Source organism: Chrysochloris asiatica, unplaced genomic scaffold, assembly GCF_000296735.1.
Source record: "Chrysochloris asiatica unplaced genomic scaffold, ChrAsi1.0 scaffold00099, whole genome shotgun sequence".
Lineage (NCBI taxonomy): Eukaryota > Metazoa > Chordata > Mammalia > Afrosoricida > Chrysochloridae > Chrysochloris > Chrysochloris asiatica.
Window position 1 is genome coordinate 344,337 of NW_006408617.1, and position 19,863 is coordinate 364,199.

The window sequence follows — 19,863 nt, forward strand, 5'->3', positions numbered from 1 at the left end:
ACCCTGTATAGTATTTTCAAGGAGTGGCTGGTGAGCTCGAACCACCGACCTTGCAGTTCAAACCAACTTTGCAGTCTAGCGCATTAACCCACAATACCACCATATGTATATGATGGTAGTGGTTATGTGTTTTGGAGTTGCTTTTGATTCGTAGGGACCTTGCATAGAGTTTCCGAGGCTGTAAATCTTTACGGGAAAAGAAAGCCTCATCTTTCTCCTGTGGAACAGCTGGTAGTTTCAAACTGCTGACCTTGAGGTTAGCAGCCTGACTCGTAACCACTATGCTATCAGAGCTCTCTCTCTCTCTTTATATATATATGTAATAACACATGTTTATAGTTTTTCCAGTGTACTGGACTATTATTCTAGGCATTATGCACATTTGTTGTTGTTGATATGTGCTCTCGAGTCAGTTCTGACACAAAGTGACCCTTTATAGGGTTTTCAAGGAGCAGCTGGTGGATTTGAACCGGCTAGCAGTCTAATGCTTATACTACAGTGCCATGTCAGGGATGTGCACATATTATCCATTTATTCCTCTTATTATTATCTCCATTATACAGATAAGGAAACTGAAAGAGGTAGAAACAGAAGTCCTTTGAGAATAAGCTCTAAAGTCACACTTAAACCATGAAATATGATTCCAACACCTATGGTTATAACTACTCTTTTAAATAGTCTATTTAGGAGAGAGACTGCACATGTGAAATGCTATATAGAAGTCAACTTTTGTGAATTAGAATACATGGATTAGGCTTCATAGAAATGCTTAACTAATATTTGCAACTAATCTAAATAGGCAGATTAGAAGTGTCATTTGGAGCTGAATCATTTGGTAGCTTCTATTAGAACTGAATTTGTTCTAGTAGTCCAAAAGCTAAAGGTATGCCAGGTCTCTCTCTGGAAGTCCTATAATTTGACCTCTGGATTGTCATTAAAGACGGTAACTCTGACTTCCTAGAAAGGAAACTGTAAAACCCTAGTTGTCTCTTTCATGGTACGTCTAGTTAACTTGCATCATTATTTTTCTTAAACCCATAAAATATAGTCATGTAATCATTATAACAGATTTCTTATAGAATTTTTTTCTTCCTTTTCATGTTTCCTGGATTTGAAACATTACACAGTCCTGAATAATGCAGGTCCTGAGGAACATATTTCCAAAAGAGAGTAACATTATACAACAAAACGATTCAATGATTCTTCTTTTATAGCAGAAATTTCCATAAAGGGGCTAGATTTTCTGCCACGCTCCTCACTTCTATGTTAGCTGTCCCTCCCACATGTTTATCCTTTTCTTTAGCATTCAGAGGAAGGGATGACTTACTCCCTGATAGCTCACTCCTCACTTGTACCTCAGATGCTTGTCCTCTTGATTGCTAAGGAATTTTGTCTTCATCTTATCTCTTTCCTCTCAAGCATCTTCAATTTCTTTTCACTGCTTTGTTGTTGTTGTTATTAAGTGCCATCGAGTCGGGTCCGACCCATAGTGACCCTGTACAGGGTTTCCAAGGGTGTAAATCTTTACGGGAGTAGAAAGCCTCATCTTTCTCCCGCGGAGTGGCTGGTAGTTTCGAACCGCTGACCTTAAGGTTCGCAGCCCGATTCGTAACCACTACGCTACCAGAGCTCCTTACTTCTACCCTATTTTCTAGCATGGACAGAGACTATCAATCTTTTTTTTAAAAGCTATGTGCTGCCTCCTCAAGCCATCTCCTTATTTCTCTTCTCAAATAAATGATTTGTATCTGTGGCCTTTATTACTTCATAATCCCTCTTCATCTATACTCCTCTCTGTTCATTTTTTATTTATTAGTTTTTCTCATCTTTTTCAATATTGTATTGGTATTACATACTTGCTAATTAATCAATTAATTTCATGTCATTATTTAAATATTTACCCTGGACAGTCTATAGGTTCTATAGGTCAGAAGTCTGGCACAGCATTGAAACCATGCAAGTCAACAGATTGAGGTCTACATGGCAAGGAATATGGGTAGCAATTATATCTTAAATATTTTCTTTACTTCAGATCTTCTCCCCTTTTGCCAGAAAAACTCTTTTAAAGGGTTCATGTGATTAGGCCAGTGACCCCTTGCTCAAACAGCCTTCCTTTCTTAAAGTCGATATACCATATAGCATGAGACTGACTAGGATGTACCATTGAAGAGAGAACTAGGGGGAGACAACTTCCTTTCTAGGAAGTCACAGAGTTGCCACTCTTAATAACAGTCCAGAAGCCAAATTCTAAGAGTTCCAGAGAAAGCTGGTGCCCCTTTGACTTTGGAGTACTAGAAAAATTAAATTTTAAGGTTGGTGGTTCATACTCACCAGACACTCCTTGGAAACCCTGTACAGGGACACTATGAATCAACAGTACTTAACAACAACAATGGAACTTACCAATACGCAGGAGTGAAATCCTTCATATTCACAGTTTGGGTCTCAGGAGTAAAATTCCTCATATTCACAATCTGATCTCAGGAACAAAATCCTTTGAATCCAGAGTCTGCTCTCAAGAGTATTGAAGTACTTCATATTTACAGTCTCTGGGATTAGGTAGGGCACTTACACAAGTGGGGTGGGGGCAGGTCTTGGGGATCATCTTACAATATTGACTACTATAATCACCCTTTCTGTTGTGTTGAGAATAGCTTGCAGAGAGGTAAGAGAAGAAACAGAGATTATATAGTATTTCAGATGAAAGAAAATGATCTCTTGGACCAGTATGGCAGCATAGAGATAGTGAGTTATGCTCAATATAAATATAAGATTGCTGACTGATTGGACATTGGATGTGAATGAAGGGACAGGGAATTTAATGTATTTTGGTCTTAAGATCCAGAAAATGGAATCACTATTGGCTAAGACATGATGTGTTTAAGGAAGGGAGGTTTATTGGGGGAAGAAAGATTTATTTTGGGCAATCTTATTTTGAAATGCTGATAAGGCATCCAAATGGAGATTACATTAATCAGTTCCATATATGCATCTAGAGTTTAGGAATGAGTTTATACCTGAAGATATAAAATTGGGAGTTGTCAGATGGTATTTATGACCATAGAAGTGCATGACATAGAAGTGTAAAGACAGAAGAGATCCTGGATGGAGACCTGGAGTAGTCCAAGGTCAAAAGTCAGACAGATGAGAAGGAACTCTAAGGGACATGAGAGGGAGTGCACGGTGAAGTAGAAGGCAAACTATGAGGGAGTGGTAACATACAGAATATAAGCAGAAGAAAAGATGATCTGTTGACAGGGTTTGTGAGACAGAGTAAGAACCAACCCTAGATGTAGTAACACAGAAGTTAGGGACTTTACCAAAACAGAGCAGTTCTGGTGGTGCTGAGGAAATAAAACCTTATTCCAGTGGGTTTAAGAGAGAATGGAGAGAGGAATTACTGAGACAGATAATATTAAACTCTTTAAGAAGTTTTATAGTAAAGACAGCAAGAGAAAGGAAGTTTTAGTTGGTCAGGGATGTGGAGTCAAGAGTAAGTTATTCCTTTTATTACTATTATTTTAGTTTGTAAGAGATTCCAGCATGTTAATGCTATATTGTTGTTGTTATGTGCCGCAGAGTCGGTTCCGACTCATAGCAACCCTGTACAGGGTTTCCGAGGCTGTAAATCTTTATGGGAGCAGAAAGCCTCATCTTTCTCCTGTGGAACAGCTGGTAGTTTCTAACTGCTGACTTTGCGGTTCACAGCCCGATTTGTAACCATTATACTACCAGAGCTCCAATACAGAGGGACAAATTGATGATAGAAGAGGGGAATAGCTGTAACAAAAGCTTGAAATATGCAGAAGGGTATAGAATCCAGTGCACAAATGGAGGGTCTGGTCTTAGAAGCAGAAAGAACTCACCCATTATCTTGGAATGGGGCAAATACAAATAGGTCCAGAGGTTGGCTGGTGACAATTGAGGTGAATCTGTAATGGCATTAATTTTCTCTTTAAAATAGGAAATCAGGCTATCAGCTAAGAATGAGCATGGAGAGGGCATGTTGGACATTTGAGGAGAGGAGATGCATGAGGAAAGTGAGATAGTGAGGGGATGGAGAAAATGTAGATGGATTTCGAGGCAACATTAAGGGAGCACCTGATGTTGAGTTCTAGATTTTCTCTTTAGTAAGATCAAACCATTTTTATTTGAATGAAATCACTTTCATGCAGATTAATATTTTTAAGTATTTTACAAAAAAAATTAGATTATTTTTGTCCATGTCCAATGAAATAAACCATAGCTTCTAGACATTGTAATTTATATTTTGTTTGTGTTTCTTAATTTGCTTATTTATTTTATTTTGATTTTAATGACCATTAATTATTTCAAGCTTGACTTTCCTGAGTTAACTATTGCAGCAGTTTTACCATGTATAGTTTTAACCTTTATCCATTTTATTTTAATAATTTCTACAATTGTTTCTTTGTACAAATTGGATAAAATAGGATAGTTTATATATGTACGCCTGCTCAAGTCATGGTATTTTCAATAGTCTCATATGCATGTGAAAGTTGGACAATGAATAAGGAAGACTATAGAAAAATTGATGCATTGGAGTATGGTGTTGGAAAAGATTATTAAAGGTACCATGGACTTCCAGAAGAACAAATAAATCTGTGTTGGAAGAAGTACAGTCAGAATGCTCCTTAAAATCCAGGATGGCAGAACTTTGTCTCTCATACTTCGGACATATTTTCAGGAGAGTTCAGTTCCTGGAGAAGGACATCATGTTCAGAAAAGTGGAGGGTCAGGAAAAAAGAGGAAGACCCCAACAAGATGGACTCACACAGTGCCAGCAACAATCGGCTCAAAATCACCAATGTGAGAATGGCACAGGACTAGGCAGTGTTTTGTTCTGGAGACTCGACGGCACCTCACACCAACAGTGCAACATATGTGTTTTATGAGAAAACTGAGAATGATTTCTATTGTCTCAGATTTGTATCTTATATAGTGAAATTTTGCTTCTTTCCTATTCCTTATAACTTTAGTTGCCAAGAGAAAACAAGTACAAGGATTAAAAGCCTTCAGGATCAAAAAGATTGCATTGAAATGTGCTGTTTTCTAAAACAACAGCAGTTAGTAAAGACAATGAGAAGATGAGAATAAGAGTTATAAGATTCTTTGAAGATCAGAGCTGCTTATTGTCTTTGTATTAACAAAAAAAGAAATATTTACAATGTAATTAAAAAGAAAGCTATAATAAAACATATGGCATGCCTACATAGACCCCTCCATTTATTTTCAGAATTCAATTTAGATGTTTACTTCCATGTGCAAAGAAGTAGGCAGCTCCTCACTCCCAGAAGGGAGAGCTTTTATTGGTCTTTGGCAGTGGTGGCAATTCCACTCCTTTTGCCTGTGATTAGATTAGAAATGAGCAAGTAGCACCATGACAATTAAAGCATCCTCGAACAGCAAAGGACATGTTAGAGAACAAAGGTCAACAGGCTGAGATAGTAGAGCTGAAAGATGAAAAAATACAGGTCCTTGAGGACGTTGTTGGACCACTAAAGTAACAAACTCTAGAACTACCTTACTTCTGGGCTTATTACATCAAATGCTAATTACACATGAGCAATACAGTATCTTTTAAATGAAGTTCTGCAGGTGCTGCAAACAGTTAATGCACTCAGTTGCTAACTGACACACAGATAGTCCAAGTCCATCCAGAGACACCTTGAAAGAATGACCTGTCGATCTGCTTCTGAAAACTCAGTCATTGAAAACCCTATGGACACAGTTCTGTTCTGAAACACATGGAGTCACCACAAGTAAAGATCAACTCAAGGGCAACCTTTCTTTTTTTTTTAATGGTTTAAACAACTGTTGATCAGACAAGCATTCTATTATCTATCTGATGCCATCCTCACATAGAATCAGGGGGCTGTAAACTGCAGAACTGCAGAGGATTAAACACAAAGGCCTCCAGGGAGGTGGGGGATGGAGAATTAATTATAAGGATTGTATTTAGGTCCATTAATTATTAACCCCTCATGGATGGCTAGTTTCTGTACAGATTTCCCTGGGAAACATTTGTCATTTGTTTTTTAGTACTCCTATAGAACTTTGATCAGTTACTAAAGGGCACTTAGACTTCTGATTGTAGTTAATGTTTATACTTCCTTTAATACTGTGAGTTATTTGAGGACAAGAACAGTATCTATCATCTATATATCCTTATATCCACTGTCCCTGGTTGCTAGTGAACCTTAGCACTAGAGGGGTTTAAAATCTTATACTAAAAGAGTTTCCAGAAATGGATAAAAATATGAAGGAACATAACAGAGACAACCGAGAAATAAGAACTACCCATGAAATGAATGTGATTAAGTTGGACTTTAAAACAACTGAGGAAAACAGGGGAAAGGGTCCCAACCCCACAGACCACCAGCTCAGTTTTTCAGGTCCAATGTTAAGTAAATCATGAGTGATATAATGTACAGCTGTACTAAGTACCTGCCTGATACCTGCCCTCACCTACTCCCTGCCTCTACAGGTACATACACCTGAGTCACCATGCCCCACAGAGTGCTAGGAATAAAGCCCTGTTGGCCTTGGATCTTCTTAACTTACCTGTGCTGGACCATGGCTACTGAATGATGTGAACTTTAAGGGTCTTTTAAGTTCATGGGTCAACTTACTTCTCCAGGGAATCAAATAGTGAAGAAACATCCCTATAAACACACACTGTTAACTACAGCAAGTGCCTTATATTTAAGTTTAGAAAAGCTTCCTAGAAAGTTATAATTTTGAAGAACAGTATAAAACTGCAAATGCAGCACTTGGCAAGCAATAAAACAGCTGAGTCAGAAATTCTAATTTTGTGAATTCGGATTACTCTCAAAATGAAAGACATACCTTCTTTTAGAGGTCAAAATGAATCTATGAAGACTAAAGATAAAAATATATTTAAAATATACTGATTTACAACTATGAAAAGATTAATGTCAAGCCATAAAGCAAAGATTAAACATTAACCCTGGAACACTCTCATCAAGGCTTTTTTTTTTTTTTTTTTTTAATTAAACAGTTGTTTATGAAAGCCAGCAGTCTTGGGGAAGAATAGAAGTTAGAAGATTTGAATTTCCAAATTACAACACATTCTAGCAAGCACCTAATTTTGAATGCCTCTGTTTCTTTTAGTTGTGGTAAATATATATATGATTGAGTAGCACCATACCAGGACTCTCTATATAAACACTTGCCATTTAACCTTTTGTTAGTTGTACAATTCAGTGACATTCATTACATTCACCACATTTCACATCATTATCACTATCTGTTTCACATTTTTCATCAATCAAGAAATATTCAGTATCTCTTAAGTAGTAATTTCCACTTCCGCCCGTGCCTCAGTTTCTTCAAGCCTAAAAAGTCATAATGTTATTATCTCTATCTGATATGGAATGTTGTGTGAAAGTCTCTTTTTTCATATCAAATAAAATAATACGAAGCAAATATAAGTTAGTTCAAGTAGTAAATATGGATAAGTGGGGCTGCTAACCTCCAGTCAGCTGTTACAAAATTATCAGTGGTTCTGTGGGGAGAAAGATGAGGCTTTCTGCTCCCATAAAGATTTACAGCCTCAGAAACCCATGCAGGGTCGCTATGAGTTGGAACGGACTCCATGTCACATCACCACCATGACCACCACTAATAGTACTGATAATTTATATCATATTAACAAGACCGACCAAAAACTTAGGCTGTCACATTTGGGCTAAAAGTTCTTACCTATATACAGGTTGTAGTGCCGTTGAATTGGTTCTGACTCACAGCGACTATGTATAGGGTTTCTGAGGAGCAGTTGGTGGGTTTGAACTGCTAACCTTGTGATTCATAGTCTAGTGCTGATCCTATAGCACCACACCAGGAGTCCTATATACAGGTATGTGTCACTTAATGCCAGTAGGGCAATGTTCAACTGCATGTCCCACCACATAAATATGCCCGTAGAGCCACAGGTTTGTTTTGTTTTGTTTTGTTTCTAAAGGGAAAAGAGCTGTCCTTTGGTATATTACATCCATAATGGTGGTGTACTGGTGGTGGTAATTGTGTGCTGTGGAGTCTGTTCCAACTCATAGCGACCCTGTATAGGGTTTCTGAGGCTGGAAATCTTTACGGGAGCAGAAAGCCTCATCTTTCTACCATGAAATGGCTGGTAATTTCAAACTGCCAATCCTGAGGTTAGCAGAATGACTCATAATGTGTCACTGTCAACTCCGTGATTGGCGTTTCAAATCCGATCCTCCAGACATGCTACCAAATAGTCATGTAGCCTTTCACTCTCCTAGAAGGGCAAAGCCTGCCTGCACTGCCACTCCTACCCCATGTGTGCTGACACTACCAGCCTGAACAGGGCACTTAGAGGCTCCAGGAAATCGGTGCATATGGTCAGGAAGCGGCTGTACCAACATGGTGGCAACAGCCAGCCTTGCTCCCAGAACTGGAACACCAGTTCCCCTGGCCACCTCTATGGTTCCTATGGCCAGCCCCCTCAGCCTCCTGCTCAAAGTCCTCATCTGGATGCCAGTGCAACTCCATTCTGGTCCAGCTGCACACCTGCAAAGCCGGCCTCCTATATCCAGTGGACAGAGCTCTCAGATTTTGTCTGGCAGCCTCCCGTAGGTTTAATATACTAGGCCTTATTAGGATTGAACTATGGATTGTACAGGACTGCCTATATATGATATTGTGTTCGCAAATATCCAAATCATATAACAGCCTATTTCACAGAACATATTGTGGATTTTAAACAATGCATACCTGTATAATTTTATCTAGGTATAGTTGTCGTTGTTAAGTGCTGTGAGTTGGTACCAACTCATAGCAACCCTGTATAGGGCTTCCATGGCACAATTAAGGGAGCAGAAAGCCTCATCTTTCTCCTGCAAAGTGGCTAGTGGTGTGTACCTCCAACCTATGGTTTGTATTGTTTATCCTAAAGAGTCACCGGACTCCCATCTAAGTATAAAGGTATTAGTAACAGTCTCCTTTTCTTAGAAAAATTATCATACAGGGTATTATAAAATAGCTGGAGTCCTGGTATGGAGCTGTCAGATAAGCACTGATCTGCTAACTAAAATGTTAGCAGTTCAAATCCACTCCTTGAAAACGCTATATAGAGTTGCTGTGAGTTAGAACCGACACAACGCTACTTAAAAACAACAACAACAACAACAAATAAATGGGAAGTTTAATACTTATTCTAACATTGCTAAATTAAATTTTCGTTGAGTAAAATCTAAGAATGATATAAAATTTAAGAGCATCTGTTCTGGAGTCACATTGCTTAAGGGTTCTTCCATCGCTGTGTAATTTTGAGCATGCTCTTTAACCTCTGTGGTAGCTAGCCTCCAAGATGGCCCCCAACGGTCTCCACTTCTTGATATTCATGCTCTTGTGTAGAGTCCTCTCATACTGTATCAGGGTTGGCCAGGTGACTAGTAGAATTCAGCAGAGTGATGCAAATAATTTCTGAGTTTAGATCATAAAAAAGCATAGGTACGTTCTTCTTGGTTGTTCTCTTGGTTCCTTCATTTTAAGGGAGGTAAGCTATTGTGAAGAGTCCTATATGCTGGGAAATGAAGACCTTTATACAACAGATACATGAATGACCCTAGAAGTGGATTCTCCAATTCAAGACAAGCTTTCAGATAGTATCTAAATTGCAACCTTATGAACCACCCAATTAAACCACTCCCAAATTCCTGATCCCAAGAAACGGTGAGATAAGTGCTTTTCTTTGGTTTGGGAATAATTTGTTATAGAACAATTTATTATGAAGCAATTGTTAACTAAAATACCTTCTCAAAGTTTCAGTAAAGTTATAAAGATGGGGATAATACTTGTTGAAAGACTAAATGCCTAATACCTGGTGCACAGTAAAAATGCATGTTGGTTTTTATTACAGGTTTGCATTCACTTCCATAAGCAAGGCATTCTTGTATGTTACTTACAGTCACATTCCTTGTACTTTGTTAAGTCATAAAGTTTCACGTACATTGACCTTGCCAGTACCTTATCCTGTCCTTCTCTAGCTATCAATTGGGCAAAGGATCCTTCCTTTTTCTATCTGTTCACTTTAGAAAAGAGAGGCAAAGATTTCTAAGACAGGGATACTTAAGGTAGGGAATCAAAAACTCAAATATTGTTGTTGTTAAGTGCTGTTGAATAGGTTCCTATCCATAGTGACCCTGTATTGGGTTTCTGAGGAGTGACTGGTGAGTTTGAACTGCTGACCTGGCAGTTCACATTGACTTTGTAGTTCAGCACATTATCCTGCAGCACCACACCAGGACTCCAAAAAACCCCAAATAGCTGGCCTGAAAAAGACCAACCCACTGACCTTATGAGCACTTTAAAGAAGGCTGACAATAGTTAACTAAGCCAGTCTGAGATCAACTCCAGCTCTTACAGAGCTCACTGTTTAGAAATTGTCCTCTGAAATATACAAAGCTTTCATTCAGACTAATTTCTGTGCTTTTAAACCTGGAATAGATCCTGGATTTCCTTAGGCAAACTTCATAGATGTTATCTTTTCTTTCTCTGATTATTCCAGTCTCCTTCACATTGTGTTGTCTTTTGTTACTGATGGATGAGTGAGAAGTCAAATTTCCTATTCACTGAAAGAAGATATTGAGGAAATTTACTACTAAAGCTGTGAAAAAGACAGAAGACCAGATATGTATTTTACAATTCGAGAATAAAACTCAACAATAGAAAAAAACTGATAACCAAATATGTTTTTTAAAACTCATAAAATAATACAATATATAAGGGAAAAAAGAGATTTTAAGTACTGAGTCAGAAGCTTTTATTGTACTAAGTCATTAGTATTTTTTACAATTAGATCTGAGTAAAATATTTTTGAGCTCTGGTATGACTGTAGGATAAGCAATGGACTGCTCTCCTAAAAGTCAGCAGTTCAAACTTACCAGCCACTCTCAGAAACCCTTACACAGGATCATTATGAGTCGGAACCCACTCAATGGCACACAACAACAGTGAAATATTTTTATATACTTTATAAAAATAGCTGATTTTCTGGGAAATGGAATATTTAAATAAGCACTATCCTTCTAAAGTAGGATAATTGAGACTTTAAAGCAAAACACAATATATATACAGAAAGTAGTGAACTATTTTTTTTTTCGGCAAACATTGAACTGTGGTTTGGGTGAAAGTTTGTAAAACAAGTTAGCTTCCCATTCAGCAATTTATACATATTTTCTTTTCTGACACACAACAGAATTCTTCCCATGACCTTCCAAATTTCCTTATTTCCATTTATCCATCTTTCCTGCCCCTTCATGTCTTCTGAACTTTGTTTTGGGGAAAATACAGCTCTTTTGGTCTTATATGATTGGTTGTTCTGAGGAGCATGTTCCTCATGGGTATTAATGTTCACTTTATAGACCGATCTATTGTTTGGCTGAAAGGTGATCTGAGGGAGGAAGTTCAGTGCCAGGACTGAAGGGTTTCTAGAGGCCATAGTTTTGGTTGGTTCCATCAGTCTATATCAGAGTAGGAAGTCTGGTTTTATGATTTTGTATTTTATTCTTCATTTTCCTCCCACCCTGTTTAGGATCTTCTATTGTGATCCTGATCAGAACAGTTGGTAGTGTAGGTAGACATCATCTAGTTCTTCTGGTCTCAAGCTAGCAGAGGCTGTGGTTCATGTGTATTCCTTTGTAATAAATGCTTTGAAGTGGTGACCTTTTAATTTAGCTTGGTGAAACCCCTGGCCTCCAGGAATTTTTATTCTAAAAAAGCAATGACAATAGTATTAAGCCCATGTTACTAGGAATCGATCTGGCTCTCTTTTCCTGCTCTGGGTGTGTCTAGTTTCGCTGAAGTCAAGGTTTCAATGTGGAAGCATTTGACCCTCTTAAACAAACCTGTCAAGGGATTAATTTGGGTTTGTTCGTTTTCCCTCCTTCCTGTTGACTGTTCTTTGCTTTCCAAATAGTTTAGATCTTTGTTTCTTTCTCTTGAAAAATTCCCCTTCTTCCTTCCTTTTCTTATCCTTCTTATTTGCTTTTTCCTCCCTTTATCCTCACTTTCCTCTCCCCCTTCCCTGTAATTGTTTGGTTTTGAAGCTAGATTAACAAATTGGGTGATGTCTCTGGATTGTTTACAAGCAATGCTGTCCCTTGTTATGGGAGAACTCAGGAATGGTGTTGCTGATCTGGTGAAATGTTGCATCCTGCATTACTGTCCCTTAAAATAAGGCAGGACATGGAACTGAATGAACTCTGTTTTCTCTTCAAATATACATAAATAACAATTGAGAAATACAAGAAGATAAATAACTGAGTGATGATGTTGTTTTTAAGTGCTATGGAGTTATTTTCAATTTACAGTGTCCCCAGATATGGTTTCTGAGGAGTGAATGGTGAGTTTCAATCACTGACCTTATGGTTCAAACCCAAATTAATCCCTTGACAGGTTTGTTTAAGAGGGTCAAATATTTCCACATTGAAACCTTGACTTCAGGGAAACTAGACACACCCAGAGCAGGAAAAGAGAGCGAGATCGATTCCTAGTAACATGGGCTTAATACTATTGTCATTGCTTTTTTAGAATAAAAATTCCTTGAGGCCAGGGGTTTCACCAAGCTAAATTAAAAGGTCACCACTTTAAGTAAAGCATTAGACCAAAATACAATGAACAATCCTCACCCCTGTGGTTCAAATTCCAGCCAAGCAATAGACAGGTCAATGAGGTGAACAAGGATCCCTAGTGGCACAGTGGATTAGGCATTGTGGTGCTTAGCCTAGGTCAGACGTTCAAACCCACCAGTCACTCTGCAAAAGAACTATGGGACTGTCTGTTATCATAAAGATTTATACTGAAAAAACCCTACGGAGCAGTTCTACTCTATCCCATATAGGATCACTATGAGCTAGAATTCACTTGATGGAAGGGTTTTTTTTGTTGTTGTTGTTTTTAAATGTGGTGAATAACAACACCAGGGAAATACATACCTTAGGAGCAACCAACCATAAGAGATCAAAAGGGCAGTATTTGCCCAGATTTACCGCTCAGAAGACAGGAAGAGATAGAAAGAAGAATGAATGGAAACTGTAAACACAGGGAAGAGGTGGAAAGAGTATAGTTACATTGTAGGGATTTCAATCAAAGTCAGCAATCAAAATGTGTATGAATTGTTTAATGGGAAGCCAGTTTGCTCTGCAAAATTTCACCCAAATGACAATAAAAAGTTAAAAATAAACAAAACCTACGATGGCACGGCATCTCCATTTAGTTGCCCAAAAGGCATCCTTAGACATCCAGTCTCTTCTTTCCTATGTTTAATCATTACCAAAGCTTCATCTCTCACATGTCTGAGTAGTTTTCAAACCAATCCCCTCTGTTAAGAGTCATTTCAACTCATAGTGACCCTGTGTGCGGTTTCCGAGTGTACGGATTCCGAGTTGCTGGTGAGTTTGAAATGCCGTCCTTGTGGTTAAAACTGACCCTACAGTCCAGTGCTTATCCTACAGAGCCACACTAGGACTCCTCTACTTCTTCCTGTTCTGATCTGCATCATTAGTCTTCTGAATCACTTTCCTTGCTACTCCCTTCCACCTAGCTCTATTTGAATTGCCTTCCCATTGTCATGCCTAACAGTTCAGGCATGGTAACTCCTCTGCTCCAAATACCCCAGTGACTCCTCCATCCTCTACAGGCTAAAATTAAACTTCTTTTTTTGCTGCCCAGGATCCTCTTATAATTCCAGAGTAGAGGTTGCAGTCTTGCATCTCTATAAGACATTCACCTTTTCTGGAAATGCTTATCTCCAGGTACTGATGTTTAGTATTCAATCTTTCCCCCCAAATTAGTCTTCTTTGACTTTTCTAAAGTGTTCCTCCTAATTCTCAGGGAAGTGTGTTCAAGCCCCCTAAATGATCTTATTGAATTGCAGTAGTTAAATGAAGACTAGTCCCTGGGTGGTGCAAAGGGACTGAAATATTCGAGGTTCAAGACCATCCAGAAGCACTTCAAAAGAAAATCCTGGTAATGTACTTCCAAAAACTCAGCCATTGAAAACTCTATGGAATATTGCTCCACCTGGACACACATGCAGTTCCCATGAGTCAGAACTAATTGGAGGACAACTAGTACAGGTAGACGGAGACATGTAAGCCTCCCAGTTTCCATCCAGAGAATATTTTTGAAATATTCATTCAAATTCTATTTACAGTAGACATTGGATACTTTATAGAGAAACAGCAAGATAACCCCTGCCCACTCTACATAGCCCACCCAGCTAGTCAAAATCCCTATAGTTAACTTGAGAAGTCTTGCCACTATGCCTTCTAAGGAGTATTCTGTATGTCTTCAAAAGACAGATTTGTTCATTCTTCTGACAGTCCATAGTCTATTCAATAAGTCTTTACTAATACCGTAATTCAAATGCATCAATTCTTCAGTCTTCCTTATTCATACATAGTTCAGCTTTTGCATACATACGAGGTGATGGAAAATAGTATGGCTTGTGTTAGGCACACCTTGGTCTGACAGGATGATGAGACTTGTCTCTTTAGACCAGTCCCTATGGAAGGATATTATGATTGGTAAAATAGAGGATCAGTGAAATAGAGGTTGGTTGGTTGGTTATGTGCTGTGGAGTAGGTTCCAACTCATGGCGACCCTGTACAGGGTTTTTAAGGCTGTAAATCTTTACGGAAGCAGAAAGCCTCATCTTTCTCCTGTGGAACAGCTGGTAGTTTCAAACTGCTGATCTTGCAGTTCGCAGCCCGATTCATAACCACTAAATAGAGAAGGACCCCCCAAAAGATGAATTGACACAGTGACTGGACAATGCACTGATTTTAAGGACTCCACAGAACTAGGCGTTCTGCTCCCGTAAAGATTTACAGCTTCAGAAACTCTGTACAGGGTTGCTATGAGTCGGAACCAACTCCATGACATACAACAACAACAACAACAGAACTAGGCAGTATTTTGTTCTTTTATACATGAAGTTATTATGTGTCAACTTGAAGACACTAACAACAATAGTAAATCTGAGGAAGCCTTGTGGGTGCAGTTGTGTGAAACAGATCCCCTGGCCATTTTACTGGCCATCTCAAACATTGTCAAATCCTTCACTATCCCTTTCTTAAGGAATGCTCGGATAATTAGTTCTACATATTTTGACAGTGAAACTGTAGTGTCTCCTAGAGGTTTTGGAGACCCTAACAAATGGGCTATATAGGTTATTCTGGTTTATTTGCATACCTGTTTTCTATTAAATTATAAATTACTTGGGCTCAGGGACTTTTATATTTATAAAATTTAATCTTTATATTTCCAGCAACTAGCACAGTGCTTGGCACACAGTGCAAGTCCTGTTGACGATTTACAGACCAAAGGAATGATCCATTCTTTCCCACAACAAGGCTTTGTGTGTGTAGTTGTTCAAGTACACAAAACGTCACTTTGCATAAAAATAAGTCCTACTTCAACAGTTTGTGAGAAGGAGTCAAATATAAGCTGACTGAGTCTACCTTTAATAATTGAAAATGTTAACAACCACTGCTTTCTTAAGTAATTAAATGTAATTATGAGTAAGTCAACTCACTCCATTATTTAACTCTAAGCACCTTTGTCCTGGCCCTGACATTTCAGGGCATACATGGGTTTTGATAGTTATAGAAGGAATATGGAGTCCTTGAGTGATGGAAATGGTTAAAGCACTTGCCTGGTAACAGAAAAGTTGCAGGTTCAAGTCCACCTAGAGGTGAGCCAGAATGTCCTGGCAATCTGTTTTTGAAAAATTGGACATTGCAAGCCATGAAACACAGTTCTATTCTGATGCATGTGGGAGTCTTTATGAATGGGAATCAGTTACAACCAATTGGTTATAAGGAATGTTGCAATTAATTTTGAACTGTTACCTGAAAATCTGGAAAAGACCCTTCAGTTACATAAGTACTAGCTATACATTTCCTGGCTGACTTGAAATGCTAACCATCAATGGAGAATGTTTCAGCGTACCGACCCATTTAGAGTTTGTAAAACTGAAAAGAAAGTAAATACTTAAAACGAATGGAGGGCCAAAGGAGACCCAAACTAGTATTCTTATTTGCTTGCATTAAATAGTATGCATTCAATTATCTAAATGTTTTCCATTAAGAGCTAGCGCTAAATTGGAACATTCAGGTAAACAAAATATATGAAGGGATGTTAATGAAAACACCTGGATCCCAGACCCTTCTGAATATTATTATGCATGTCAGTGTTATGATTTATCTCTGCAATACTTCTAAAGTAGCGAAATAGTTGCTTCCCTGTATATGAAGCTTCCAACTGATGAATGCTCATCATATCTGAAGGAAAACAATCAAGGTTTCCTGTGTACCATCTTTTTTCAAAACTGTATTTTGGGACTTTCTCTCTTGTTTTTCTCCAGTAAGGCATACTTACTGGTAAATTTGGGGTCTTTAAATACTGTTTCTTTTTCTCCAGGGATCACAACCTTAACAGGGAATTTTAATTTGGTAAAAGTAAATTCTGAAAACTTGCCCCTAACTTAAAGAACTTAAACAAGCCTTGGCAGCTCCAAGACTCACAGCCTAAACATTGGAGTCCCCGCAAAGTGAACCCAGACGTCATAACAGTGTAGCTACAACCTAAAGCTCTGGCCAAAGTGCCCAGCAAAATTCCTTGGTCCCTTAAGTGTAGTAAAAGGAATCTGACTCCGATTTTCAATGGTCTTATATGTTTGAATATTACGAACTACCTTTGTTCAGCATGACCACCGGCACCGTGATGACGGTGACGAGCACAGCAGCACCCACCAGTCCCAGGAGAACCTTCCACAGTGTCTGCAAGAAAGTCAGATTATGTCCAGTTAGAGGGAAGCATTGGGCCCCGTCTGGGTGAGAGGCTGCTCACTGCAGTGGGATTTGAGGATGGGAGCACGTCGGAAGTAAGGGATAGGGGGCTGAAGGGCTTGGAGTGAGCCTGCCAGTTTGCAAAGGCTAGTTTCCTTGGACTTGTGGTTTCTGAACACACTTCTTTGGCAAAGTTAGGACTTGGTCTTGCGGTTTTGTGGATGGTTCTCCTATCATCCCAAGGTTCGATATCTGAGTTCGAGAAGAAACCCCTCTGGTCCCACAGAGAAGTGAGAAAACCGTGGGACATCCCTTCACCTGTCAGAGGATGGCCCTAGGAATTCTGCCTAATGGAAGTCCCTGGTCCCGTCCCGCGAGCTTTTTGGATAGCATAGGGGAGAGTCTGGCGAAGAGGCACCTACAAGGCGACCCTGGAACAGTAGAAGTGTGAAGCGCGCTACTTCACTTACCTTCATTGTCGGAGACTCTTCGGAACTGAACTTTTCTGAGCCAGAGCGAAGGCAGAAGGCACCGCGAGCCGCGGAGAAAGGAGTCCTCCTCCACTGCTAAGGGCGCGGAGTCACTCTGAGTTCTAAACTTTCGGTCCCGAGTTAAACATTAGTGACTGGCCAGCCCGCTCGGTATAAAGGCGCCGTGGGCCCGGGGGGTGGCCACGGGCGAAGGCTCGCCGGGCGCGGGACGTTGGCATCTCGGCCGGAGGGCGCCCGAGAGGCACCTCCCCTACAGCAGTGCGGGACGCTGGGCGGCAGCCGTGGCGCACAGGCTGCGGGACCCAGGACGCCCCACCTATAGAGGCCGACATGGGCACCAGGGAGGAGGGAAGGGAACGCTCAGCAGTGAACGTGGAGAGGCCGGGTCGGAGACTCAGGAAACTAGTCCGTCTTAGCTGAAAGGGACATTGGGTCTCAGATTCTGCAACCTTAAGGGGACAGGCCAGTGAACCGAGGCCCAGAATGGGCATGGTGGTTGTCCAACTCTGCTTCTAGTCGTGAGGGAGGGGATGTCTAAAGCTGTGTGGAAGGTAAAGGGAACAAAGGCAATTGTTATTTTTGAAGGCCACTAAGAGGGTATGTACCTGAATTCACCCTCTGTCCAGGGAGCGTCACTTCTGATCAAGATGCCAAAAATAATAACACTAACACTTACTTGGAATTTACTTTTTTTTTCCCCAGGCCTTTCTGGAAGCATTAAGGAGCCCTGCTAGCCAAAGTGGGTTATGAATTGGGTTGCTAATTGTGCAATTCGAATCTGCCAGCTTCAACAGGGGAGAAAGATGAGGCTTTCTGCTTCAGTAAAGATTTACAGCCTGAGAAACTCTAGGCAGAGTGGGTATGAGTAGGAACTGACTCCATGGCACACCACCACCTCTAAGCATTAACTCTGCTTACTTGATAGGAAGGAAGCTTAAGTACTGAGAAGTTAAGTCAGCAGCTAAGATGTGGTGGGACCTGAATTCAGAGTCCATGTACTTAACAGTATGTCACAAGGGCTCTCTCATCTTTCAGTCTTGAAAAGTGATTGTGAAAAAAGTAGTCATTGATGTCTTCTCCTTTCTCCAGTTCCCTTTTATAACCTGCAGGTTTGTTCATTTGTTTTTCATCATTATTCATTCACTCATCTTTTTTTCTCCAAGCATTTCTCAAATATGTGAGAGACTACAACATGACAAGCTCTGGTCTAGTGCTGGGGATAGAGATGGGACATGATAGATGAGGTCCCATCCTTCGTATTTGCAATATGAAATACACAGGTAAATGTTTACTTTTCATTGTTGCTAGGTACTGTTGAGTTGGCTCTGACTCAAAGCAACCCTATGCACAACAGACCAAAACACTGTACAATTCTCACCATCATTGTTATACTTTAACCCATTGCTGCTGCCACTGTGCCAATCCATCTCCTCTTTTTCACTGACACTCACTTTACCACGCATGATGTCCTCCCGGGACTGGTCCCTCTTGATAACACGTCTGAAGTATGAGAGACAAAGTCTTGCCATCCTGACTTCTAAAGAGTATTCTGGCTATACTTCTTTGAACACAGATTTATGTGTTCTTCTGGAAGTCCAGGGTACTTTTAATATTCTTCCCCAATGCCATAATTCAAATGCATGAATTCTTCTGTAGTCTTCATTATTCATTGATAAGCTTTTACAACACCTGTATTATTACTTTCTCTCTTGAGGTTTGTTGTTGTTGTTAGGTGCCATCGAGTCGGTACTGACTCTTGAGGGTAAGTACTCCTATTCCCTAAAAGACCTCAGCTTGCTCATTATGCTTTTGGGACATGGGGGGGGGGGTGAGCCTATAACAGAGGGTCCTTGTCTTTTGCTGACCAAGAATGACCAGGTTAGACAGAGTGTCACATGAGCAAAGTTTTGTGAAAGATCTGGCCAGAGGAAACAAGGAGAGGAGAACTCCAGGCAATGTTCAGCTTCACCTCCCTGAGCTTTTGTTTAGCTAGGGTTTTTAGGATTCTTGAGTAGGGATGGCATGGGCAGTAAAGTGTCAGGACTAGTGTAATGAGGTAAGGTTTCAAAATGGAGTCCATCTCATCCAAACTGGAGTCTGCCATGAAGGTGTCTGGGAAGCATTTGCAGTAATTATTATGGGGTGGAATGCATACACTCTGTCTCTACACCAAGGTTCGAATCCCCAATTGGATTCCAGAAGCTCAACTGCCCCTAATGCAAGGGCATATGATGGTCAGGGCTAGAAGTTTTACACATGTTCCAAAGGTTGGTCTGAGCTAGTTACTTCTAAAAAACAAGTTTAAGGGAGTTTATCTGGTCCATGAAACTTTCTCTTCTGCTCATGCCAGCATGTGGCTGCTCAACTATGCAGACTTAGCATCCCTACACATTGGCCCATTTGCTCAAGCAGGGAAGGGCACACTGCGTTTCAGTATTCTGCAAGAGTTCAGTCACAAGGCTTTAGTCAGTAAGTGGCACATGTTTAATCCTGATTTCGGGACCTCCTCTTCTCCC

The 19,863-nt window shown here is 39.9% G+C and overlaps 1 protein-coding gene across 1 annotated transcript in view; it reads right to left on the reverse strand.

Moving 5' to 3' along the window:
* DPP4 (dipeptidyl-peptidase 4) overlaps nt 1-17,397 on the reverse strand; it is a 124,328-nt gene extending 106,931 nt beyond the window's left edge. The window contains exons 1-2 of the mRNA XM_006866987.1: nt 17,327-17,397; nt 16,760-16,847 (exon numbers count right to left, since the gene is read on the reverse strand). Coding sequence (XP_006867049.1) covers nt 16,760-16,847; nt 17,327-17,332 — 94 coding nt within the window. The 5' untranslated portion in view covers nt 17,333-17,397. The remainder of the gene's footprint in view (nt 1-16,759; nt 16,848-17,326) is intronic.
* Nucleotides 17,398-19,863: the final 2,466 nt, after the last annotated feature.